The sequence below is a fragment of the Setaria viridis genome, chromosome 9, assembly GCF_005286985.2.
Source record: "Setaria viridis chromosome 9, Setaria_viridis_v4.0, whole genome shotgun sequence".
Classification (NCBI taxonomy): domain Eukaryota; kingdom Viridiplantae; phylum Streptophyta; class Magnoliopsida; order Poales; family Poaceae; genus Setaria; species Setaria viridis.
Window position 1 is genome coordinate 46,571,276 of NC_048271.2, and position 25,576 is coordinate 46,596,851.

At 45.6% G+C, this 25,576-nt stretch overlaps 4 protein-coding genes and 1 non-coding gene across 7 annotated transcripts; 4 read left to right on the forward strand and 1 right to left on the reverse strand.

Annotated features, from left to right (window-relative positions):
* The first annotated feature begins 2,993 nt into the window (after nt 1-2,993).
* LOC117840953 (U2 small nuclear ribonucleoprotein B'') lies at nt 2,994-8,264 on the forward strand. Its single transcript, XM_034721498.2, has 5 exons — nt 2,994-3,191; nt 3,814-3,986; nt 4,599-4,692; nt 5,825-5,901; nt 7,841-8,264. Exons 1-5 carry the CDS (start codon nt 3,119-3,121, stop codon nt 8,120-8,122), a joined length of 699 nt encoding a protein of 232 aa, XP_034577389.1. The 5' UTR covers nt 2,994-3,118; the 3' UTR covers nt 8,123-8,264.
* Nucleotides 8,265-10,048: 1,784 nt separating this feature from the next.
* Nucleotides 10,049-16,285, forward strand: LOC117838593 (uncharacterized). Its single transcript, XM_034718677.2, has 9 exons — nt 10,049-10,559; nt 11,233-11,393; nt 11,528-11,651; nt 11,737-11,866; nt 12,148-12,215; nt 12,313-15,334; nt 15,414-15,497; nt 15,605-15,712; nt 15,806-16,285. Exons 1-9 carry the CDS (start codon nt 10,405-10,407, stop codon nt 15,845-15,847), a joined length of 3,894 nt encoding a protein of 1,297 aa, XP_034574568.1. The 5' UTR covers nt 10,049-10,404; the 3' UTR covers nt 15,848-16,285.
* A 437-nt stretch (nt 16,286-16,722) lies between these two features.
* On the forward strand, nt 16,723-19,411 carry LOC117836216 (uncharacterized). The gene is made up of 4 exons (XM_034715598.2): nt 16,723-17,198; nt 18,221-18,290; nt 18,416-18,510; nt 19,051-19,411. The coding sequence occupies exons 1-3, from the start codon at nt 16,806-16,808 to the stop codon at nt 18,472-18,474; spliced, it is 522 nt and encodes a 173-aa protein (XP_034571489.1). The 5' UTR covers nt 16,723-16,805; the 3' UTR covers nt 18,475-18,510; nt 19,051-19,411.
* A 360-nt stretch (nt 19,412-19,771) lies between these two features.
* TRNAL-AAG (transfer RNA leucine (anticodon AAG)) lies at nt 19,772-19,852 on the forward strand. Its single transcript has one exon. It is a non-coding gene; the product is annotated as a tRNA-Leu (tRNA).
* Nucleotides 19,853-21,099: 1,247 nt separating this feature from the next.
* LOC117838956 (pentatricopeptide repeat-containing protein At4g13650) lies at nt 21,100-25,397 on the reverse strand. 3 transcript variants are annotated; one of them, XM_034719168.2, is made up of 5 exons: nt 24,293-25,397; nt 22,352-24,199; nt 22,097-22,200; nt 21,744-21,958; nt 21,100-21,546 (listed from the first exon to the last, which is right to left on the reverse strand). In XM_034719168.2, exons 1-2 carry the CDS (start codon nt 25,113-25,115, stop codon nt 22,353-22,355), a joined length of 2,670 nt encoding a protein of 889 aa, XP_034575059.1. In that variant the 5' UTR covers nt 25,116-25,397; the 3' UTR covers nt 21,100-21,546; nt 21,744-21,958; nt 22,097-22,200; nt 22,352. The 3 variants fall into 3 exon arrangements, with proteins under 3 accessions (XP_034575059.1, XP_034575056.1, XP_034575057.1); XM_034719165.2 differs by having other exon boundaries at nt 22,352-25,397; XM_034719166.2 differs by having other exon boundaries at nt 22,097-25,397.
* Between the last annotated feature and the right edge of the window lie 179 nt (nt 25,398-25,576).

Sequence of the window (25,576 nt, forward strand, 5' to 3'; positions counted from 1 at the left end):
ATCTGATGCCGGGGCATTAGCACGGCCCGTGCGACGCCAAAAGGCTAGCGAGCGCAGCTAGCAGAGCAGCGCAACTGGGCTCTAATCAACGTCCTGTCTTACAGCGCAGCTAATCAGACGCTCAGAAAGCGCTGCGGCCGGCCTTATCCTGGCTTAAACCTACAACCCACTAGACCCACTTGCGCGGCTGCAGAAAAGCTAGCGACGCTGTTGTTATCCAGGAAGCGGAAATGGCGCTGTCGCGGGGGGAGAACAGGAGATCTTTGCGAGTTGGGTTGGGCCAAAGAACCAGCGGCCTCGACAGGTAAAGCTAGCGAAGCGACAGCAACTTGGGAGCCAACACAATGCCGCGATGCAAAAGGGGAGGGAGATCAGCCGGCGCGCACGGCTCGCGCTGCTGGCAGTGGCGCAGTGCAACTGGGGAAGGACGCATGGATGCCCTGGGGCGCTGCATTATTCGAGGCTGATTTGACAGGCGATGACTACTTTCCAGTATTCCAGGACGGAACGAGGCATGGATGAACGGCTTCCAGGAACGCTGCCAGGCCGGGCTGGTTGCAGGCGGAACCTGGGTGTGTGCAATAACATCAACAATTCCCCGATCCTCATGATGCATGGCGGCTGACCTGTTCTTTGCGAGACATCGATGGTAATGCGAGGCCGTGAGCTGCTTCATCCGCAAGCAACCGTGGTTCGCTCATCACGCGAGCACAGTGGCAGATGGCGCGTTAGTGCTAGCAAGTGCCGCTTTACACAGTTCCGTTCGAATGCGGTTGCCATTTTGCTGGACAGTCGAATCAGGCGTCCGTGAGAGTGTGAGACCGAGAGTACGTCCAGGTCCAAGTAAGCAGCACATCCGGTGGAAACGCCTGGTCAGTCAGTCAGGCACCCTACAGCCTCTCAGCTGAGCTCACGGCTACTATACCCTACACTTTTGACGCGGTAGAAAGTCGATTCACCACGTCATCCAATTCCCGTAACACGACGCAGAAGTTTTTTTTTGTTTCACTCGTCGACAGCTGTTTGATTGTTAGCCGTTGCTTTTTCTCGTTTTTTTTCCGGATTACATAATCCCCGAAGACTATATCTTTGTAATTTTCCCCTGCTACTACATCGATAGAAACGGACACCGTGTGCCGATCCGTTCTCAAAAACAAGCAAATTAAAGGTTGAACACTTGAACTCAAGCAGACCGGAATTGCAGCAGAACGGAGATGCGTGCAGGTCCTGGACAAGCGCGCAGAAAATTAAACAAAGTCGCATACTCCTACATGTCCACACGAACCGCCGACCCATGCAAAATGCATGACTCTCGCATGCAGTAGACACTAGAGGGCGGTTTCTCCACTAGAATCCCTTCAGGATTTCAGGAACATACACTCCAGGTACGGAAGTACGGTGGGTGCCTGTAAAACCGTAAGTAATTCACCACTAGAGGGGAAAAAAAGAGAGAAGTAGCAATGGTTGGCTACACCTATTAGATTTTGCTGATGACTGATTTGATGATGAATGCTAACAAATATTGTGCTCCCTCCGTTCCAAATTATTATTCATTTTAGCTTGATTTTCGCTATATATCTAGACATACATATAACTAGATGCATCGCAAAAGTTATAAATTTAAAAAAGTTAAAATAAATAGTAATTTAGGATGGAGTGAGTAGTCTCGTGTAATGCCACCACTCAAACACAGCAAGTAACACTCAAAACCACTGCCGCGCGGCCTTATCCCAGCTTTAAAATTACAGAGCCACTAGACCCACTTGCCTGCAGAGGCTACAGCTGCATGCAGAACGCGACGCTTACGCCGTCCTTTTCCGGTAAGCGGAAGTGGCGCTGTCAGGGCGATCAGCACATTTTTGGGCTCTCCAAGCTAACGGCTCCGACAGCTATAGCTACGAAGATTAAAGCAGAGCAGCCGCCCATTTTTTTTAGGGAATTACGCAGAGCAACTTGCATTGCATTGGGCGGCAAGCTCCAAACCACGCGATGCATGGGATCCAGTCCAGGTGAGGATCTCAGAAACGATAAACAGCCACAGCTGCTCTCTGACCGCCGTTGTTCAGGGATCAGGCAGGGCTTACGTGGCGTGCTTATTCCGACCTGGAGATAAAACAAATCCAAACAATCCAGGGAATCAGGATGCATGGATGGATTTGGCAATGGACAGCCTCCGGGAACACTTGAACTCCACTTGGGCTGCTAGATGCATGCACAGATGCCCTGCGATTGCAAGTGTAGCCAGCCACGAATTCTGATTCTGTAGCCCCCGTTCAAAGTAATTTATCTGCTGTGGCATTCTTGTTCGAGGATCGAGATCGCTGAATCACCCAGGGGTAGCCGGATAAAAACAACTAACAACTGCTTTGTTTGGGGGCAAACGCCTGGTAAGCCAGGCAGCCTACACATACACGCAGACTCTAAACTCTAAAGACTAGCACTCTAGCAGCCTTTTGATGCAGTAAAAAGTTGGACTCGTGCTGATGGTTTTGTGAGCGAAGAACTTGCGTCATTGAAACGAAGATGGAGTGCTTCAAACTTCTAAGGAGGACTGGAGGACACGTTTTGCTCGGTTTTACACGTGGGATTTTCTTCGGTTCTTTGACTTTGCTAAAGCATAGGAACGAACGAGAATGAGGCCGGCAAAACACTAAGAAAATTGAGGCTGGAAGGGCGAAAGTAGTTGGAACAAAGCCAAAACTTCATACAGCAAGGGACTGATTCAAACGCAATTGTTTCTCGCACAACTGACACAAGTGCCGAACACCATTGATGCACTCATGCACGTGTTTCAGGCTTTCAGCAACCTCATCTGCAATCGGGTTGGACAAGGCCACTATTTGGCCCAGTATTATTACACCACGGAGCGTAGGCCCATTTATTCGGCGTACACCGCGACGGCCCATTTATTCGCCGTACACCGACTTTTGATCCGGGGCCCGTCGGGAGCGAGAGAACTCATCATCAGAAGAAAACCGATCCAGACAAGGAAAACACGCTCTCGTCCCCGTTCCAGAATTTCCCGGCCCGAAACCGAAACCACCCGCGCTCGTCTCTGCCCTCCCCCGTCTTCGTCTTGGGCGGCGCGGCGGCGGCAGCAGCGGAGGAGGAGGAGGAGATGTTGTCCGGCGACATCCCCCCGAACCAGACCATCTACCTCAACAACCTTAACGAGAAGGTCAAGAAAGAAGGTACCGCTCTCCTCCGCCTCCACGCGCCGAATTCCTCCTAAAACCCTAGGTTCCCGATCTGGGTATTTGCTCGTCGTCGCGCCGCTGAAGGTTCGGTTGGCGCCCTCGTGTGTCCTCTAGATGAACGAGCTTTGAATGCTTTGGAATTTTGGCTGTAGCAGAGTATGAAATTTGCTAGGTTTTGAGCTCTTTTCGTGCTTTAGCTAGAGCTCACTGGGCGAAGTCCCTTTTAACCATTACGGAAATATACTCCCCTGCTGTGTGACATAGAAATATAAGTGGCGTATTCTGGTGCGATTTGATTCAGACTCTGAGAAATTTGATAAAGTATTGCCACCTTTCGCAACACATCATCATGGCACAGTGACCCTACTCAAAGGTCGGGTTGTAGTGTTGATTGTACTGGGAATTGTATGTGTGGCTGAGTAATATATTTGCAGAGAGTCCAAGACCTCCTAATTGTGTTCAGGAATGCCACATCTTAATGTTGTTTTTTTTTGTTAAAGACTGATCCTATGCAGTTATAGTTCGCATGGCCATAGTTTTATTTTGTTAAATTTATGCATGTTCGTGCATCATTTTGACCGTTCCGTACTGCAATGTATGATTATATTCGCTGCAGAGTTGAAGAGGTCACTTTATGCCCTGTGCTCACAGTATGGAAGGATACTGGATGTGGTGGCCTTGAAAACTCAAAAACTGAGGGGGCAAGCATGGGTTGTGTTTAGTGAAATTACAGCTGCTACCAATGCTTTCCGAGGATTGCAAGACTTTGATTTCTACGGCAAAAAAATGGTATTGCACGTTCATTTTAGTTGATATTTTTTTCCGCTCCTTTTATCGTGTCATTTTTTTCATGTCATGAGATGCATAAATAGATATATTGTTCCTGGTCATTTGGTTTGTATTTTAGTACATGCTATAGGCCTAAACATGTTTTAAGTTTTGCAATTTGCTCAGGGATTATTGCACAGCTTTTGTCTGATCGACGTGTGGTCCCAGCACCCATATGTTCTCGAGACATGTGGCACATCATAAATGCCCATTGTTGAAGCGAAAAGGCTAGCATATCTCAATACTCTTAGTGAATGTTGAGTTTCATGGAGTGATGTGGATAGGCATGCATTTTTCTTATTATTAGGCCAGCACACCTCTTTGTTTTGATTCTATATGAAATATACTCGCTTCATACAATGTATTATCTAAATGCTAAACAACTAAAGGACAAATCCTTGTCTATTACTCCTGTAGTCCTGTTACTTATTTACTTTATAGGCGAAATGAATCTCTCTCTTACCCAGTAGTTACACCATTTTAAGAAGAAATCAGGCATGGAGGCCTAATAGTGGTGTCCTGTCATGTATATTGTTTCAGAACTAACTTTTAATTTTTCCTTCCCCCGTGCAGCGAGTCCAATACGCAAAAACAAAATCTGACTGTATTGCAAAAGAAGATGGTACTTATGCTCCTAAGGAGAAAAGAAAGAAGCAGGAGGAGAAAGGTAATTCTAATTGCATGCTTCAGCTTTCATGTGCTTGATTATGGTCTATGTGGCAAGTCCTGATGTTTTTCAGAAGTGAGATGTTATACGTGATCAGCAATCCTAGTGCATACATTAGCAATTAGCTCATCACAGGAATGAATTCTACACTAGTTCAATCTGTCACTATGTTTATCTTCAACGTTAGATTATGTTCATTTTAAACATATAGTGGCCAGGGGGTTTAAATTTTTTACATATACTTCCCTTGTATGAGATTGCTAGCTGCTAAGATGCTTTGTATTGTCTCGAGAAGTCAGGAGAGTATACGATGTTCTTTAATCGATTTTGTATCTGTGGCCTGCGCATAAAAAAAACTTGATCAGGGGAGAGATGTCCCCTTGACTTTGTCTTAAGATAGGGGCCCACCAAACCGTGGAAAGCAGGCAGGAACCTCATGCATGCTTGCTTCATCGGCGGCTGTGGACTCATCTGCGCTGTTACAGTCCAGGGAGGTGGGCGCACGACATGCAGCGCAAGGGCTTGAACCTCGGCGGGGAGCGCCGCACCTGGGCGCTCTACCATCGCACTATTAGTGCGTCTGCGTGGCCTACACATAAATTTGACCTTTTTTCTTTATTTGAGAGAGCGAGAGTAAACTAAGCCGAATGTCCTTGAAGTTACACATTTATCTGTTTCACTGTCTAAACTTGAGAGCCCTCCATTTTAGTCCCTAACTTGCAAAAGCAATTAACTTAGGTCCCATCTCGTCATTGCAACTATGTAAGTCATAGGAGTTTATGCCAAATAGCCTTCAATACCGTATGCAGCTTTAGGGAATAGGGACCTTAATACTCAAGGATGACCTCTGTTGTTTCGTATATTGGAGCTTGTTCTTAACTTCTTATCCCATAGGCACGTGGTCGGACAACTAGCTACTAGTTGGGCAAAATGAAGCAGTCCTATTGCATCCTACTTCTGTTATTATCCTTCAAATATCAAACTTGTTTCATCCGTTTGGCGTGGCTCTACTTTTGAGTTACGGGTGCAGGACTAAATTTTATTCTCTTCTATTTTTTTTTTTTGCATTTTGGAGTTTTGGAAAATGTGCACTCACTATTTTTTTCCCTCTTGTCTCTTGTTTCCTTTTTAGCTGCTGAGAAAAAACGACGAGCAGAAGAGGCACAACAATCTGGTCCTAATGCTTCTGCTGCCCAAAGCAATGGAACTGTAAGCTTGCTCCTGCTTTACAAGCCCTATTCCTTTATCTGCTAATTTGTTATTTGATCAGGCTGTCTCAGTGCTTGTACAAGAGTTGTGTGACTGCAATACAGAATTTTGCCTATCCTACCAGGCTACCAGCCTATGCTTATCTCATGTATTTGGTGTGCTTTTGAATATAAAGGCTGCATACAAATTTTTCATAAGTCCGCTATTGCTCACTGTTCTTTTTAAATACTCCCTCCGTCCCAAATTACTATTCGTTTTGGCTTTTCTAGATACATAACTTCTACTATGTATCTAGACTGGTATATATCTAGATGCATATTAAAAGCTATGTACCTTGGGACGGAGGGAGTATCTGCTAGTGACTTGGGCTAGGACTACTATTTCTGACAGCGATAATAATGGCTTTTCAACATACCTGAATGGATTTACTAGACTTTATGAATTGCTTTTAGTGACTAAGTGCAACTCTAAAACTTAGATGCAGCATCTGACTATGTTCAAGTATTTCTTAGTCATGGAGCTGGTCACTGTAATGGTCATATGTCAACTTTCTTTGAATTTGACCTTGAGGATTGTTTGTTGTCGCTTCCTTGTCTACAATACTTATATTCTAGAATCCAGAAAGGTTCTTTGACAATACATAAAACTCAGACACTCTGTAGTCTTTGAGCCGAACTGACCCAACAAGCAATTTACCTGCTTTGCACTTGGTTGTACTTGACAGCTAAGATACTTATTTATTAGTTATTACTGCTGTGGTTGCCATTCTGTTTGCAGTAGAACTTTTTGTCCTGCTGGCTTTGATATTTGTTCTTTTGAAAAAGAAAACAAAATGGAGCAATATCCCTTTTTAACAGGTTAGCAGTACTTTATACTTCCAGAATCTTTGTAGTCCTAACTTCTGCCACCTGGAAGTGCTCGTGAGGACACACTTGCTACTGATTTTCCATGATTAGGTTTTAGTTTAAATAAGCAGGCATACCTGATAGGCTCAGAACTGTAAATAAAGTTTTCAAACATCATGATAGTGGGGATGTTAGATAGGATTTCTAGGGTGAAAAAGATTGGAGTAGGAAGGAGCACATTCAAGGTCAATTTAGCTTCAGGAGTGAGCCAGTGACAATGCCAATACCAATGGTACTAGAAACAGTGGTATCTTTGAAAGATTCAAAGGCATCATTGTAAGTTTATGAATTATAAGTCCACATTCCAATTTTTTCTTTGAGTTTGATTGGTCTACTCTACGTGGTCAATTCGAGCAATGGACGGTGGAAAATAAACTATCACCTGCTCTTAAAACCGAAGTGTTTGATACATAGGGCCTGCTTGCTTCCCAGCCACAGGCTGCCACGCCACAGCCTGTGGCGGGGTTCCCAGGCGCCACACCTAGCAGCTGCAAATGTTGTTGACTGTGCTGTGGCGAACTGTGCTGTGGTGCGGAGGGCTGTGCTGTGGCAGCCTGTGGCTGACAATCAAGCAGCTTCATATTCTTAGGGTGGGACTCTAGTCTAAGAAGGCTTTTTCGTTCCCATATTTAATTCTGTTAGGTATGTTAGCTCACCAGTGTCCCAATTCAAGGATTTCTCCCATCTAGCCCACAAGAATGAACTATCAAGCTCATGCTAATGACCCTTCATCTTACATGATGTGGATTTTATGGGAGATTAGTTAGTGAGATATCATATCCTTGTATTGGTCCAATAATCTTCCTGAGTGATTTGTCATTCTTATGTTTAATGTATCAATGTATATATTCAAACAGGCCCTAGTGTACTCAGTAGCTTTAGATTACCATCTCTCCCGCATGAAATTTCAACTAATGAAATGTTGATGGTGATGTCAATGCTTATTCTAGAGTTTATATAATCTTTACCTCAATGCTAGTTTCTTCTTGTGCCTAGTAATGGTTGATTGAGCTGCTTTGACAACTTGCTTGCAGGGTTACCAAGCCTCTCGCCTGGGCAAGGTTTCACAAGAGCAGCTCCCTCCTAACAACATCCTCTTCATCCAGAACTTGCCGGACCAGACCACAAGCATGATGCTCCAGATCCTGTTCCAGCAGTACCCTGGCTTCCGGGAGGTCCGGATGATCGAGGCCAAGCCAGGCATCGCTTTCGTGGAGTTCGAGGACGACAGCCAGTCCAATGTCGCGATGCTGGCCCTCCAGGGCTTCAAGATCACCCCAGAGAACCCCATGGCTATATCCTACGCCAAAAAATGAGAACCGTTCAAAACCCCCCTGTACTCGTAAGATCTTTTCCGCGCTCCCGCCTTTCGAAATCAAGCTGCAGTACCAGCTTTCCGACCGTGTATTTTTGGAAACAACTCGCTTAATCTAGAAGTTAAACCCTTGCCACTTTTAAGTCAGGTTTGGCCATCGATCTTTACGTTCATTCACCCTGCCTTTTGCCCTTGTCGTGTCTGGTATCGTGCTGCCTATATAGGCGGCGCCTTCATCATCTGCTGCCTGCAGTGGTAGAAGAAGTTGGCCGGGTCATGGGCGTACCCCTCGCTTAACGGCGAAGAGAAAATGATGCCCCTATGCTCCCTGGTCAAGGTGAACGAGCTGTACGTGCCATAGTATATTTGCCAGAATCGGAGGTGTCGCCCCCAAGTAGTTGCGGGCATGATTGTTGAACAAGTATTTCAGTAGTGGGGTGGTAGGTTTCGTGGCGCCCTTTTTTCTAATGGGAGGCGTGCGGCCTTCTACGCCTACTATTTGGCCATTATGGGGGTTGCTGTTGCCTTCGTGGCCCTCATTTAGCTAGCCCCGTTAGGTGTTGTGCGTATGAGTAGCTTTGAAGTCCATGAACGTACGTGCGCGCGTGCGTGCGTGTCCGATCCATGCGAAGCCATGCATCGGCATGGCGTGTTCGTTCGTTGCGCGGGCGGTCGGCCAAGGGAGTAGGCTGATGAGGAGGCCTTTGTGTAGCTGCGTCGTGCTCGTAGAGTCGGAGTCGGAGTACTTGGTCCGTTGCTTTTCGGGATGGGTGTGCGTCTCTGTTGGTGCTCGTCAGTGCTCGCCCGTGTGAGCTATGCTACCTGTGCGGTCTGATCTGGTCGGAATAGGTGGACCGTGGGGTTGGGTTGGGTTTTCGTAGGGGGGCTCTGTCGATGGTCCTGTGAGCGCCGTATCGTTGTGGCAAATCAGGCGGGAGATCTTGTAGCCTTGTGTTGAATAGTGATCCTGTTGTCATGGTATGGAGGGGTGAAATCATGTGAGTATGTGACTGTAGGGTGGTATCTCGTGCCTCGGAGGTTTTGGCGATTTGCTTCTTGACCAGAGACGGGTTGGGTAATTTGGAGTTACTTATGTTCTATTCTTCACGTCAACAGTTAGCACGGTAGTAAAAGAGTTTTCACAGTCATACCATGTAGGAGTTTCAGGTAAATGCTCCAAATAAAAAAAGAGTAAATGCCGCGCCCTCCAAAGAAAAAAAAAGAGTAAATGCCGCGCCCTCCAAAGAAAAAAAGAGAGTAAATGCCGCACAGTATGATGTCATGGCGAAGATGTGCATGGAAAGATCGGGATGGGTAGTTATAACTGCTCGCTTGTTAGACCCCCTCTGGAGGATGGGTATGTTCCTTGATAAAATAGTGAGGTGTGTCTACTAAGAGACAAGCGCAACGTAAGCAATTTCCGCCGGAAAAAAGAAAGAGGAGATAAACGTAAGCAGCTTCTTGGCCGTATCCTCGTCCGTGACATTGGAAAGGCGTATGGAAGAAGGTGGGGGAAGATAAAAAAGAGCACGATGTTGCCGCTGCTGCAAATATGATGGAGCGATGATGACACCTGCCATTTTGCTACGGTTACACAATCCTGTTCCGTTTCACTTGAATCATTCATGACAGTTGAAAAGAGAACAGCCCGGTCAGTTCACTTTGCAGCGGTTCATAGGACCATTCATGAGAATTTACCTTGCGATTCGAATCAAGTCCATTACCCGACGCACGTACGCACGGGCGCGGCAGTAAATGGGCGCGCGATCACAGGCTTCGTTAACGAGTTCACATGCACTCCGCCGTAGGAATGTGGGCCCCGGCGTTCGGTGGGGGCATTCTCCTCGTGGGTCCCACTCGACGCGACCACGGACCACCCCAGCCAAGGAAGGACGAAGCGAGCACAAACAAATTCGAGAGACAGCACGACTATTGCCAAAGCCTCTTCCCCTCCCCCCTCTCCTCTCTCTCTGCTTGCCTGCCTCGTGTGTTGACGCCCCCCCGCAAGTACGAGACAGCGAGCGGGCGGGAGGAGGAAGAAACAAAAGGCAGGCCGTCCTGCCGCCGCGAGCTCGCGGCAACATCACCACCACCAAGGCGCCAACCACCACGTCAATCTGTCGAGACTTCAATTGGCGAGGACAGAAGTGTAAAGGCAGGGGTCTTTGCAGGGCCGTGCAGCGCTCCTGCCCGCGCCGCCGGAATTGGTGGCCGGAGAAGAAAAGCTGCCACGGCAGCGGGCGGCGGGAAGGAGGAGGAGAGGCGTCTCGAGGATTGCAGGCAATGCCCCTGTCGCGGCACACGGTCGGGAACGAGTTCGCGCTCGGCGGCCGCGACCTCTACCGCACGGCCGACCAGCACGACCCCGAGGCCGTCCTCGATGGCGTCGCCATGGCCGGCCTCGTCGGCGTCCTCCGCCAGCTCGGCGACCTCGCCGAGTACGTGCACCGCACGCACCCTTCCACGTTCTCTATGCTCTCCATGATTGCTATTGCCTCGTCTTGATTGTTTGGTTGGGCTTCGGTTAAGTTTGCATTCGATTCGAGCATCTTCTTTTTCCTGGACGAGTAGCGGGTTCTTGGTGGTGGCATGCATTAGGAACTGTTGCGTCACGAGTCCTGGGTCAATCGCATTTGTTTGGATTCTGATCGTAGTAGATCACCTAATGCCTTTGTTACGAGAAAAATGGTAGGTTTTAGAATCCTTTTTTTCCTTTTTGACAAAAGGTAGGTGATTGATGTGTTAGGCGTCTGACTTTCAGGTATTAAGCTTGTTGATGACCTTGTCCTGGCTCAACAACACAGACCATTGTTCTGTTATCGCTTTATTTCATAATTGCGCTCAACCACGTCGTTGCCATTATACAGATGTCCTTTTTTCAATTAAAAAGAAAAAAAAAGAGTGGTCATCTATGAAAGAAAGCTCTGATGATTTCTGGCACCTGAAGAGTGAGGCAAGGTCCGCAAGGAAAAATACAAAAATCTAACCAGTACAACCAAAGTTTGACCAGTATGAATGCCGGAAGCTGCATTTGGCATTTGCCGAAACCAAAATTTCAGGCACATGTGGTGACAATGATTCCACTGATCGGCCCCCATTGCATGCCTGCAGATTTGCTGCACAGGTGTTCCATGGTCTGTATGATGAGGTGATGAGCACGTCTGCGCGAGGGCACGGGCTCATGCTCCGAGTGCAGCAGCTGGAGGCGGAGCTGCCACTGCTTGAGAAAGAATCCTGCCAGAGAGACTACCTATATGTTGTTTCTAACAGGGGTGGGTTCAGTATAATTATAAGCTTCTCTTTTGGAGCTCATCCTTCACTGCTTCTCAATTTTCAGAAAATGTGTCCTTTTATTGTTCACCCATTTTTAAAAAACCGTTGTTTGGTACTTTGCTCTCTTTTGCAGGTGTTGATTGGCATTTGAATCCGAGGGTGGAGCATGGGGTTGTGACAAGAGGCGACACGCCTCGCTTCATCATGGCGTCCATCAAGCGGTGCCACGGGCCTCCCAAACTTTTCATGCTTGACAAGTATGTGTGATGAGCTATCTCTAGCAAGATGTGGCTAATGAAAACTTGGACTATGCATAACGTTGCAGTATTGTTAAACTCACAGGTATGATATCGGTGGCGAGGGTGCGTGCCTGAAGAGATACACTGACCCATCGTTCTTCAAGATGGATTCCGCATGTTCTACCGCACTGCAGGAAGGGATTCAAAGTGAAAGAAGACCTCTAAAAGCCATGGTAATAAACACTTCTTTTGCGACAAATAAACACTTTAAAAGTGTTGTCATCACAAGTTCATATGCAGTTTAGTAGAAGTGTGCACTGTAGCTCTCCTTTAGGAATTTTGATAGATCCATTGTAAGCTGGGAACAACAAACTGAATATTTCTTCTTCTTCTATAATTGTTATACATTTTCCACTGTAAATTTAATGCAATCAGCTTCACCAAAGGAGAAAGGCTCTGTTTGACTGAACTTCAGTGATGGGAACATTCAAATTATTTTGTTCCACTCTTGCAGGAGATCAGGCCTAACCTTCAGAATGGCGAGATTTTCCGACCCCCAAATGCAGCTGACACCGCCTCCAAGTACCATTCCTCTTAAACTTTTGAAGTGTATCAGTAGTATGTTCTTGTTCTGCTACATTTTTTTTTCTAAAACAACGTTACTCGTATATCTCCGTAGATTGGAGGCTGATTTGTCTGGTGAAGCTATGGATGAAGTTCCTATAAATCGCAGACGACTGAAGTACCGACAGTTAAATGGATCTGTATTTCAAAGCTTCAGACCGCATATGCAGAATCTGTATGAAAAGGCTTCATCAGAGGAGAAACCCCCTGCACTTGATCAATCAGAAGTGCGTATCTCTATGATTGATTCGCCTGACTCAAACACGGAAGAGAGAGACATCATGGTAGACACGTCCGTCAACATGGACAAAGTCAAGGTCACTGTTCGCAAGAACAGATCGATTTCTGAAGAAGCACGTTCTTCAGATGCTCGGTCAGCAGGAAGCAGCAAGGGATACAACTCTGAAGTTGATATCTACGTGGACGCACTGACCACGATGGATTCTGAAGCAGAGACAGACTCAGAGCAAAGAGACCATCGAGACCACCATGCCTTTGCTCGGATGGATCCAGACAATGCATGCTCAGATGCTCAAAATGCTACAGCACCGCGGTCTAGCAGCTTTGAGAAGAAAGACTTGTCAGATGTTGCCTCAACAAACAGAGATATGAGTAACCAGCATGAAGAAGAAGCTATTGTCTCCACACCACAGATCAAACCAGTTGTTGGTGAACATGAGAGGACTAGTTCGTTGGAGGAACTGTTTGAGCAAGAAAAACCAGCTTCTTGGGATCATGAGAGGAGTAGTTCCTTGGAGGAATTGCTCACCGAAGATTTCCATGCTTCAGAATCCGGCGAAAGAGAGCAAGCTACTGAAGAAACGGGTGGCAATGGCAGTGCCACCAATGCTTCATCAAATGGCATGCAAGATATTACTAAGAAGAGCAAGGAAGCCAAGGAGAATTCCAGCCTCGCAACCATTTCGTTCAAGAAAATAGCAAGCAAGAGGTCCAAGTATGTCGGTGGTATGGAGCTGATTGCTTCAAAAGTTGGCATTCTGCCAAGGAAACTCTCCAAGAAGCATGACCCTTTCTGTGATTCCCTCCGAAGCATGGCGAAGCAACTGCTTGAGCTGAAGTATGATGGCACTCAAGATAGTGACTTATATGACTTCGAAGCAAATGGCGAGGGATGCAATGTCAAGTACCTGGAAATGTATGATCCGCCTGTTGAAATTAAGGAGAGTGCTGTGCACAAAATTCCTTCAGATTCACCTCATGATGATGTGGGCTCAAGAAAGTGCCAGCAGGAAGAATTGAACCATGAGTCGGAGCATGATATTCCACCAACTGACAGTCCACATGATTCGGTCCCTGATGATAGAAATTTATTTCAGGATTCCAACATTGTCACATCACCCAGTTCCCAAGAGGAAGAAGGATGTGCAAGTACTGCACCTGATGAGCATTCATCTACTGGAGTGCTCAACCATATGTTGGAACATGATCAAGAGAAGTTTGAGGAACATCCTGACAGGGAAGTGACCGAGGACACTGATACTGAGGTTGTTTCAGAAAATGCATCTGATACGGGTGAAGACTTGAAAGAAGATATTGAGGAAAGCAACAAATCTGATGCATATGCATTGGATGATGAAACTGCTGAGTACATAGAAGAGCAAGCAGTTTCAGATGGCATGAACTCCTCACCGGTTTCATCCAAGCAATCTGATGATCCTTGCCTGATAACTCCACTCACTCTCGCAGATGAAGATGACACAGGGGCATGTAAGATCACCGACAGCTACACCCCTGAAGTGGAGCATATGACACTGTCAGAAACATTCATGGATACTGATCTATCTAAGGTAGTAACCGAGTCAGTAATCGACAGTGAAGATGCCATGCCAGATGATAAACAGTACTATTTACATCTAGAACCTACTTTTGGACAAGGTGCAGTTCTCAGCAGCTCCGAAATTGTTGTCCAAAACGGTCAAGTGCCGCTGTGCAGCTCATCCACGGTGGCTGTAACTCCAGAACTAACGGTAAACACCAAGGAAAAGCATGAATTGCATCCAGTTGTGCATCAAGAACCACCTAATTCGTGCAACAGCAGTACTGAAGTTTTTGGAGATCCACTAGCTCCTGACTCCAGAGATGTTCCACCGCCGATCATTTCAAGCTTTGATTGGATGCTCAATGGTCCAATGCAGCAGTCATTGAATGTCCTTCCTGCTCAACCAACTTATGGAAGTGCACAAGGAAATGGTTCATCTGAAGATGCACCGCCGCTTCCCCCTCTTCCACCAATGCAGTGGCGAACAAACAAGCTTCAGATGGGGTCATCACCTTTATCTGCAAAGATTGGGCGACCACCAAGGCCAAAACCTCCAGTAAAACACCAAGAAAGCGAAGGCAACTCTTCACTGGATAAAATAAATGAAAATGCAGAAATTCTTCAGGAAAATAGTCTGCATATAGGCTCCAGTTTGCAGAATGAAATGGTGCAGGCAACGGTTCCTGATGATCATGAGGCAAATCAATTCCTTAATAGGGATTCTCAAGAAAATCATTGTGGAGAGGGAGATAAAAAGCATGATGTTGAGGTTTCTAATCCGCTTTCCTCGTCAGAAGTCGAATGCGTGGCAGAATTCGCTTCAGTAAAAAGTGAAAATCTGCACATTTCGCAGTCAAATGAGCTTATAGTTATTCCAGAAGAGGCGTGGTCAGATTTTGGGAATATAAAATTTATACCAGAACAAGAAGGAAAACACCAACTAAGCAATGGAGTTTATGGTTTCGGTGGCTTGTACGCTGCTGGTTTGTCAGCACAAAAGACAAACGAGAAGCATGAAATAGTTGTTGATTATAAGGATATGGATTTCTCATCTGCAGGTTGCAACAAAGCTGCAGATTCAGAAGAAAATAAATCGAATGGTGCTCCTAAACAGGAAGATATGCTGAGTCCTGGCCTGACAGCACAGCAGGAAAAAGGTGAACATGGCAATTCTGATGACAAGGCAATGGAGTTTTCCTCTGCATTAGAAGAGGAACTGGCAAAATCTCCAACTCATCCAGTGCCAAAACCACCTAGATATCCTCTACTTCCAGTTACTTCTCATGACAGAAGCATGGTAAGGTTACTTCATAATTTGCTTTAAGTCATTTTAACGTATTCGCCTGATCAAATATTTTCCTTCTAATTCTTTTTAGCTAAGAAAGGCTCCAACTTTGGTTCAACCTTCAAGTAAGCTTTCAGATGAGAAGAACACAATACTGGAGGAGATAAAGAACAAGGTAAGAGTTGAAGGCTACATTTATGTCCAATGATAACCATTATAGTGCTTAAAGGGAATATGATCTTATCATGCTTAATGTGCCTCAAACGATGGTACTTGTTTCAGTCTTTCAACCTGAAGCCTGTTCTTGCAAAGAGACCAAGTGTGATGGGTGGTCCAAGAACGAACTTACAAGTGGTGGCCATCATCGAGAGAGCCCACGCCATTCGCCAGGTTATTATAAGACGCTCCACATCTTTCTACAATTTCAGTCGATCATAGCTGCATCGACAATGACTAAATGGCGATTCGTTCTTGTAAAACCAGGCTGTTGCTGATGACGATGACGAGGACAGCTGGAGTGAGTAGCTGCTTCCTCTGAGCAATTTGGCTCCTGGTATATTTTTCACGAGTGCTGTGCGCCTGTGCTGATCCAAGCATTCCTACACCTGTTCTTGTATGGAACAAACGATGGAATGGAGAGTCAAGCTTTCATGCAAAACATTTGGTTTGGACCAAGCAAAGGGCAAAGCTCATGGCAGTGATGCCAGGAAATGAATCAAGCTACGCTAAGAGCAGTGTGCCTATGTACTAGTAGTGCCCGTTGCGTTTTGAAGCGCGTCATATGTTTATTAGTATCTTTTGATGCGCTAGCTTCCTGAAGTTTGATGCTCGGTGAGGGCTGTATATTCCTAGGGGCTAGTGTGAAATTTTTATTTTTGTATCTTGATGAGTGTACAGAAAGAAGCATGAGTGTTGGGTTGCCCTATAAAAATGTGAAGCAGCAGAGCAAGCAACTTCAGTGTAGTTTGTACGGATCATCTGGCAATGGCTATCTGGGATTATGAGGTGAGTTGTAGCCGGTGCTGCAGCATGAGGTGCAGCCGGTGCAGAAAATTTGGATTGTGCATGAAGATGCAATCTTCAAGCATTGTTTACTAAAACCAATCCTGATTTCTGTGGGTAAAATGCCACCAAGCTATACATTTTAGTTTTTGAAACTATTTAGAAACTATATATTTTAGTTTTTGAAACTATTTAGAAACTATATATTTTAGTTTTTGGTACTTTTAAAAAATTTCTCATGCTTTTACCACACAGATTCCTTCCCTAGGCCGCCATTCCCATCCTAGAAATCCAAAAGGCAAAGAAAGGAAAATAAAGAGGAGAAATAAAATATAAAATCTACCACTATATTCCAGCTCTTCCCTTCCACGCCACCAACTTTTCCACCTTTGGCAACGGAGGACACCTCATTTCGCACAAAAGCCCACGCATTCCTCTCAAATCCGTCTCCGCTCCCCGCCCAAGAAACCCCCACCTTTGCATGGGCAAGCGCCTCCCGGCCGCCGCCGCTGCAGTCGCCGCCGCTGCGGTCCGCTCCTACGCCCGCAGCCTCCGCTCCCCCTCTTTCGCCGCCTCCACCGCCGGGAAGGCAGCGAAGACGCCGCCCAACCCACTGGATACGCCCAGGAACTCCGCCGCCGCGGCCGCCGCTGCGGCGGCGGCCAGCTCCGGGCGGGCCGAGGTGCGGGATTTGGCGGCGGCGTGCGGGCTCCAGGAGGACGAGCGAGTGCCGCTCGCGGAGGTGGTGTCGGACTGCACGAGGCGGTGGTTCCAGGACGCGCTCAAGGAGGCGCGCGCCGGCGACATCACCATGCAGGTGCTCGTCGGCCAGATGTACCGCAGTGGATACGGCGTCAACAAGAACGAGCACAAGGTGAGAAGTTTCTTCGGATTCCGAATTGAAAGGAGTCGCTTTATTTAAAGGTCTTGGTTCTGGATCATTGACCTTCGGGCATATCAGTTCGTGATTGTTGAATGGTTTCACTTTGGATCAGTATATTTTCATTAGATGGTTAGGACTACATAGCTTCTGCCAGCTATGCTATCTTTAATATATTCTGCACCATAATTCTTATGCGATCGATCTTTCCAAGGTTTCTTTAGTGACCTGGCATGAATTTAGGTGGGTTTTTCTGTTGCAATGCTTGCCAGTGGGGACATAGGTTTAATCGACCTTGTGTGTTCAATGGTATACTTGCCGGTAGATCTGCAAGCAATTATGACCTTTTCATTGCATATTTGACCTGTGACATGGTTATTAGCTGAAAAGAATAGAAAGGAAGATCATAAGCTGTGATCTGTAAATCTTAAAATTCCCTGCTTAGTTTGGGGATTTGGGGACATGAAGAATTTAGACAGCAGATTCATCCCATTTGTTGATAAAAGTATAAATTGGCTTTTCAATTGTGCTAATCTTGCTTACAGGCTGGTAATTCCTTTTTGAATGATACCACTTTCTTGTTATCATATATTCGGTGCTTGACATTTACATTCTAGAACTTAAAAGGCGTAAAGAGTATTCTTAGAACAGAGGAGAGATGTGAAAGACCACCTTTCATTGCCCATGAACCGTTTGATAAGAGGATTGAATAAGGCGCACAAAGAGGTGCTCATATAAAGACTGAAGTTTAAATCTCACAAGACTGGATTGACTGTATGAGTCCACCAAACTTTTATTGTGCACTGGAATTGGGAATAGGTTTTACAATAGCACAGAATAGGTTCAGAATCCAAGGGGTGGAAAAAATGAGCTGTTCAAAAAATGAAAACTAATGAGGAAAATGCCAATCCTTGAACCTTTTTTTTTTCCAAGGTTCCTATTTCTTATAATGGATTCTGTGATCGTTTCTGTTGTAGTGTTAGAATGTTTGACTGACCAACATCTTCATCATATAGGCAAGGGTTTGGATGGAGAAAGCATCAAGGTATCGATCTACAGTCTGGAAAGTTAGCAATAAACGCCCAGGTTTGCAGCCATATTCCACCTTCATTTTAACGTTTCCAGGGCTCTTTGGTGTCTTCATCGTGCCAGCAACTGTATAGATGTGTGTGGTCTTCTACTCTTTTGCCTGACAGGTTCTTGTTTTGCAGGTTACAATGCTAGTGACTCGGACTCAGATTCAGGTGATGCTAAAGAATCATACAAATAAGGAAATCTTGAGAATTGTTAATCCATTAATGGATGGGTAAGTTTCATGTCTTTCTATGTGCCCATGTGATCCAGAGCTTCCTCTTTTTCCTGAATACTAAGCATCATAATCGAGTTACTTAATTGAAAACATATTCGTTAGTTCATTGGTATGCTATACTTTTGCCTGGTAAGCATTTTCATTAGACAGAATGATCAAGAAGATATGATAGCTTGTTATAGACCTTTTGCATGTCCCATGCATTTGAGGTCCCTTTTTTTTGCTGGCAGCTAATTTCCTTGTTACAATGATCAGGGTTTAGGGGTTCTGCAACATTGTTCTTATTTATGACCAGAGTTGTCCTATCTGAGCAAAACTAACAACATTACAAAGACCTGGAAAGCATAACTTTTCTTTTCCTTCGTTCTGGTGAAACTTGAACATTTTCCTTCTGTTATAACCCAGAAAGGCAAAGGCCGTATATCAAATTTGATTCTGGTTTCAATGCTTTATAGTGCCTTTTAAATCAGCATTATGTGTTGCTTGTTTTGTTTCTACCATTTGGTATTTGGTTGAGAAGATCCTTTTACTTTGCAGTATCTCCACCTGCACCTGTGCCTGCACTTTTGGCATGACTACAAAACCAGCGAAGCAATACAAACTACCACTTGAAGCTTCAGATATGCAGTTCTGTCGAGGAATCTGGTTGTGTCCCTGTTACTTAGCATGCTCGCTAGATATTGATGTCAGTTTCTTTCTTTTCCTTTTCCCTTTTCATTCTGTGAGTTACACTGTATTGTTATGGTTTATGGGGTTTCTTTGTTCCGGCCTTTTTTGGTTTGTGTAAATCTGCTTGCCATCAGAAAATTACAATTATCGAAATGGGTTTACACCGAGTATACAAGGTATGGGCAGGATTCTATTGCATGCCGTGCCACTAGTACATGCATTTTCATCATGGATATTTGTCTTGTTCTATGAATGAGCATTCAAATATTTGGGGATTTCGAATTGAATTGTGGCTAAACATTGGCATATGTCAGGCCTCTGTTGATCCTCAAGTGTCTTATGCTCTACAATGGTACAGGTGTAGATGATCTCATGGCATGTTCTTAGTTCTTCATAGTGGTAGTCTGAAGCTTATTGATCAAATGATAATATGCCCTGCAAGCCTTGGAAATCATTTGATCTACTAATTAATCCATAACACCCAGATTTGCAGCCATCCGTCGTATAAATGTGATGCTGGGTTTTAAAAAGCACCATGTGATATTAGTTTATAGTTTATAATGTAAACCACCATGCCAACTAACAAAAGGTTGAGATGGCCGAGTTGGTCTAAGGCGCCAGATTAAGGTTCTGGTCCGAAAGGGCGTGGGTTCAAATCCCACTCTCAACAAACTTCTTTGATTTGTTTTTTTAACTGACGTTTCAACATTTTATTCTTTTTTTTGGTCGAAGTTTATTTTCTCAAACCTATCATATGCGTATTGTTTTGGGATGGAATTTGGACATCTTCAGTTGCACCGAAGGATCTTAATTTTTTTTGCTTGGAAAGGCAATAATTTATTTTGACAGGAAGGGCGGCAATCCGCGTCATTGCGCGTGACTTGATTGGTAAAAGTTCAGTTATCATCCTGGCAGATCCGTTTTATAACTCATGAGATGCAGAAGAAGCTGAGTTGTTGGCTCGTCGGGAAGGCCTGCACCTTGCAATTATGGGGTGTTTGAATACTAGGTGCTAAAATCAGATATTCGGATGCTAATTAGAAGGACTAAACATGAGCTAATTATAAAATTAATTGCAAAAACCTATACTAACTCGCAAGACGAATCTATTAAGCCTAATTAATCCATCATTAGCAAATGGTTACTATAGCACCCCATTGTCAAATCATGAACTAATTAGACTTAATATATTCGTCTCGCGAATTAGACTCCATTTGTGCACTTAGTTTTGTAATTAGCCTATATTTAATACTCCTAATTAGCATCCAAACATCCGATGTGACGGGTGCTAAACTTTAGTATGGGGTATCCAAACACCCCTATATCATTCTGGAATAAGATCGTATCAACGTTGGGAAGGCGAATCATGGACGGTTGGCACTGCCGATGGAGGAGATTAGCGCTCTCGCTCAAGAGAGTTTGAGATCGTCCCTTGCTCAAGAAATCAAAATAGGCCCAGGCATGTGGTTCGTCTGCCGACTTGCATACGGACTGATCAGCGTAGCGACCGATCCAAGTCTTGCACTATGGGTATCCCGTATCCGAGTCCGAGACAAACGGTGACGCGTGCAAATTAATTAGAGGCCCTGATGCAAAGCAGACGCCGCTCGACGAGGTGGTGCCGCCGGCGTTCGTGGCGAGGCAGGACGACGGCGCCTACAGCCTCAGCGAGAGATGCCGAAGCGGTTCATGCTCGAGTACATGGCCAGCAAGGACCGCGACATCGGCGGCAGGATGGGCGTCATCGAATTCAGGGACGCGCGGGACACCGCCATGAGCGTGCGCTCCGTATGCTCCATGCCGAGAACGCCGCCCGCGCCGCCGCCGGTGTGGCCGGACCATCGTCTCGATCTTAATTTATACTCTTCTGTTCCACAGAGTACTACAAATTAATCAAAGCTAAGCTAGGGATACAAATTAATCGAAGCTAGGGACTTCAATCTCCATCTTTTGGAGATTATTAAGTATAGTGGTTAAGTTACAAGTTGAGATCGATTCCCGTGTTTAAATCCTCTTTTGTGTCGTCGTGCAAACAATTAATCTCCTTTCCGGTTCAATATCGTAGAGATACAGTAAATTATCGCATCCGTAACACGACCGAAATTTGTTGCCACACACCGGGAACTCGGACAAAATCACCTCTGCGCTCTTCTCCGCGGCCGGCAACCGCCATCGTGCGTGCCGGCAACGACGGCATTCCGACGACTCCGGGATGCGCTGGGGTCGGGAGAACTCCAGCCCTCCCCGCTTGAGGCCGTCCGGTTCTCTGATTCCCATGCCCAGTTGTCATTCCACTTGTTGGCCACTTGCTTGGCTACCATTTTCTCCCCAACAGCCGTAATGTTTGTAGCAGAAGAGCACTCCCTGGAAGGCAATAAGGGAAGCACATGTCATTTTAGCAATATATACACCCTACTACCACATTCAGACAACATTTTCCTTAGCTCGCCGTACCCAATTTTCAGCTGAGTTTTGTAAGGTTTGTAGGTACACCACGCATTTACCAACGTAGGCATTCTATGGGATTAAAATACTGATATCAATATGGAGTGTAGTCAAACCTCAGTTGTTGGATCCCGGGAACAAGGTTGGGAGTAGGGGAAATTCTTTCCTAGGTTCATCTTGGAGATTCAGGTCCCGAGAACAAGGTTTTGTATCCAATTTCCCACCACTTGGTAGGTTTTATAGGTCTGCTGATACCTGCATACCGGCAAATACTTCATCACCATATCTTCCAATGAAGCAAGGTTGCTGGTAGGGCAACAAATGTCTTCACCTGAAACAACCAAAATATAATTATATAGATTGAGACAAAGTGCCTTAGACCAAATTGATTACCACAAGGATGGAAAACCACTAGCATGTTATAGGCATGAAAACCTGATCCAAAGCTCTTAACATCGTCTTACGTTACCTTTGTACATTTTGTATGACTTCCTTTCTTAATGAGATGACACTCAGTTCTCCTACGTTGTTCAAGAAAAAAAACATCGTACTGTCTGGTCTTGCTGCCATTATCTGCTGAGTTCCAATGTCCGATGCACATGTAAAAGCAAAATAAACTTTTGTAGGTCCCACATAAAATACTTAACGTGACATCACAATGAGTGCTAATGGAAACTTTTTTTAAAACACAAATGGAAACATTGGCAATGAATACAGCACATACTTCACCAGAAGTCTCCACATGAACAACTGCCATTGGTAAAATGGTGAAATCTGTACACATCCCTTAATACAATTTCTCTTCCTGTGACATCAGAGGTAAATTTCATCCAATTGTGGCAGTCATTGCAGACACGAAGATTCTTAATCACCCGAAGGGGCATACAAGGAGGCAAACTCATTAACCCAAAAGCCACAGCTAACTTCTCACTGTGGACAAAGGAAGTAGGATCTTTCCGTTCTTGCTCTTTTTCATGGAAGAGATGGTAATTATCTTGCTTGTACCCTATTTTGGCTATCCTACCATTTAGATCAGCCAAAAAACTGTATATCTGATCAGCCAAGGGGTGCAACCGATCACCTGCATAGAATGCATGAACTGCACTCTTTACTTCAATCCAGCTACGACCTGGTTCTTTTTTTACTCCTCTATCTTTCATCATCTTTCTGACCTGATCCCTATTGGACCACTTTCCAGTAACAGCATATGCATTCGAAAGGAGGACATACGATGCCGAATCATGAGGCTCTAACTCCAGGAGATGTTTGGCTGCAAGCTCCCCAATTTCTATGTTCTTGTGTACTTTACAAGCACTGAGAAGGGTTCTCCAAACCATTGCATCAGCGGCTATTGGCATTTCCTCAACAAATTTCCTTGCACGGTCAAGTTGACCAGCTCGTCCAAGAATATCCATGACACAAGCATAATGGTCAGGTATTGGAGTAACTCCATACTCATTAGACATGGATTTGAAGTGACTAAGGCCTTCCTCAACCAAACCCACATGACTGCAAGCAGCTAACACGCCTATGAAGGTAACATCATTTGGTTTTAGACCTTCTTGTTTCATCTGATCAAATAAATCCAAAGCTTCTAATCCACGTCCGTGCTGTGAACAACTTGTGATGATAGTATTCCATGACACCTCATTCCTCTCAGACATATTAGAAAACTCCATCTTGGCATCTTCAATACTGCCACACTTTCCATAGAGTGAAATCAAAGCATTTGAAACTTCAGTTTCAGAGGTGTGTCCTGTCTTAATAGCTCTACAATGTACTTGTTTCCCTTGTTTTATATCTGCAAGGTTAGCAGAAGCACTTATAGAGGAAACAAATGTGAACACATTGTACTTGGCACCTGATTGACCCATCTGCTTGAATACCTTAAGAGCTTGTTCATATAGACCGCTTTGTCCAAAACCGGAGACCAATCCATTCCATGTAATCTCATCCTTATGTTCAATTGCTCGAAACAAAGAGAAAGCTTCTTCGCTTCTTCCACATCTTGCATACAGGTTTACCAACGTGTTCCAAATTGAAATATCAGCTGAATAACCAGACACGTAAACCCGAGCATGAATCTGCAAGCCCTGGCGCATTCCTTTGAGTCCAGCACAAGCACTTGCGGCACTAGCTAGTCCTATGTTATCCGGCCAAATTCCACAGTCCTGCATTTCTTTGAATGTTGCAAGAGCCTCTTCACAAAAGCCATGCTGCACATATCCAGCAATCATGGAAGTCCATGAAACCACATCTTTTTTTCCAAGCATTTCAAGAATTCTGCGAGCTTTATCAAGCCACCCATATTTGGAATACATATCTATGAGTACACCACTTACATACATGTCAGATTCAAAGCCAGTTTTTATGCTTAATGAATGAATCTGCTCTCCAAGTTCAATGTGACCACTGCAAGTGCAAGTCCTTAAAATGCATGGGTAGGTGAACTGGTTGGGGCGTATACCTGCAGTTTGCATCTGACAAAAGATTTCAAAGGATTTTGCTAAATCATTGATCTGCCCATACGCCACAAGCATTAAATTCCATAGTACCACGTTCGTCCTATCACCTGAATTGAAGATCTCATGGGTTGTTTCAATGTCACCACATTTTACATAGAGATCGAGGAGTGAGCCTTCTGTTATGTAATCCAAAGACATACCTGCTTTCAGTAAATATGCATGGAGCAACTTCCCGTTGTGAAGATCCCCCATAGAGGCACAGGCTGCAAGGAGACTAGCAACGGTAACACAATCAGGCCTCAACCCTGACAACTGCATCTCATAAAAAATTTCCAAAGCACGCTCACCATGTTCACACTGAGCATGTCCTGAGATCAAAGTATTGAACGTTACTCTGTCACAGAACAGCATGTCAGAAAATAACCTCTCTGCTAGCTTAAAGGATCCATATCTTAAGTAGAAAGCAATAAGCGCATTCCCCACAAATGTCTCCGAACAGAATCCTTGCTTGTAAACTTGGGCATGGATCAGCCGACCTTGCGCAGAAAGCCCTGCTTTAGTGCAGGCACTGAGCACACTAGACAGAACATACGGAGTGGGAACAACTGCCGATCGATGCATCTGGCGAAACAACCCGAGAGCTTCTATTCCCAGACCATTCTGTGCATAACCAGACAGCATGGCAACCCACGAGACATGGTCCCTGGCAGAAAGATCGTCAAACACCCGCCTTGACCACCGCAGGAGCCCATTCTTCGCGTACAGATCGATCAGCAGGTTGCCTATGAGACGGTCAGCCCCAAGCCCACGGACGACTGACGTCGCGTGGATCTCCAGCACGCGCGGCCAGCGATAGCCGCGCAGCCTGCACGCCCGCAGGGCGCTCGCGAGGTCCGCAGAGACCAGGGCTCCGTGCTGCCGAGCCTTCGCCGCGACGAGCGAGAGGGTTCTCTCCGTATCGTCATGCGCGACGAACCTGGCGAGCGATCGGTGCAGTGAGGCCGCCGCTTCCCGGCGCGTCATTCCGTCGAACACCTTGCCTGCGGCACTATAGAGGTCATCATCCGCTGTTTGCTCGTGAGGGTCGCGGAGTTGCGCGCGAGTGCGGGAATAGACGATGCGGCGAGGTCCGAGACGGTGGGCGGCGGAGGCGACGCCAGCGGCGTGCCCCGGGCCGGCGGAGGCGGCGGCTAGCTGCTTGTCTGCCTAGCATCCATCCGTGCGGCGCGGCGGGCGGGCAACAAGGAAGAAGGGAAAGTAAGCTCCGCCTACGCCTGGACCTGGTTCCTAAGGCAGTGTTTGGTTGGATGGACTCGAGGGTGAATGGAACATATCATCCTTGGATGGATGGAGAATGGATTGGGCCCTTGTTTACTTCACCCCCAACTCCTAACTTTGGCACTATGCAAAAAGAAGATTCCCTATCACATCAAACTTGCGGTACATGCATGGAGTACTAAATGTAGATGAAATTAAAAACTAAT

What these genes read in the sequence shown, in the direction of transcription:
- LOC117838956 (XM_034719165.2), bottom strand. Translation starts at nt 25,115, where the DNA reads ATGACGCGCCGGGAAGCGGCGGCCTCACTGCACCGATCGCTCGCCAGG.
- LOC117840953 (XM_034721498.2), top strand. Translation starts at nt 3,119, where the DNA reads ATGTTGTCCGGCGACATCCCCCCGAACCAGACCATCTACCTCAACAAC. An exon ending in ATTTCTACGGCAAAAAAATG is followed by an intron (nt 3,987 to 4,598) that starts GTATTGCACGTT and finishes TCCCCCGTGCAG; the next exon opens with CGAGTCCAATACGCAAAAAC. An exon ending in CTGCCCAAAGCAATGGAACT is followed by an intron (nt 5,902 to 7,840) that starts GTAAGCTTGCTC and finishes ACTTGCTTGCAG; the next exon opens with GGTTACCAAGCCTCTCGCCT.
- LOC117836216 (XM_034715598.2), top strand. Translation starts at nt 16,806, where the DNA reads ATGGGCAAGCGCCTCCCGGCCGCCGCCGCTGCAGTCGCCGCCGCTGCG. An exon ending in TCAACAAGAACGAGCACAAG is followed by an intron (nt 17,199 to 18,220) that starts GTGAGAAGTTTC and finishes TTCATCATATAG; the next exon opens with GCAAGGGTTTGGATGGAGAA. An exon ending in AGTTAGCAATAAACGCCCAG is followed by an intron (nt 18,291 to 18,415) that starts GTTTGCAGCCAT and finishes CTTGTTTTGCAG; the next exon opens with GTTACAATGCTAGTGACTCG.
- LOC117838593 (XM_034718677.2), top strand. Translation starts at nt 10,405, where the DNA reads ATGCCCCTGTCGCGGCACACGGTCGGGAACGAGTTCGCGCTCGGCGGC. An exon ending in AAACTTTTCATGCTTGACAA is followed by an intron (nt 11,652 to 11,736) that starts GTATGTGTGATG and finishes TTAAACTCACAG; the next exon opens with GTATGATATCGGTGGCGAGG. An exon ending in GCAGCTGACACCGCCTCCAA is followed by an intron (nt 12,216 to 12,312) that starts GTACCATTCCTC and finishes ATATCTCCGTAG; the next exon opens with ATTGGAGGCTGATTTGTCTG.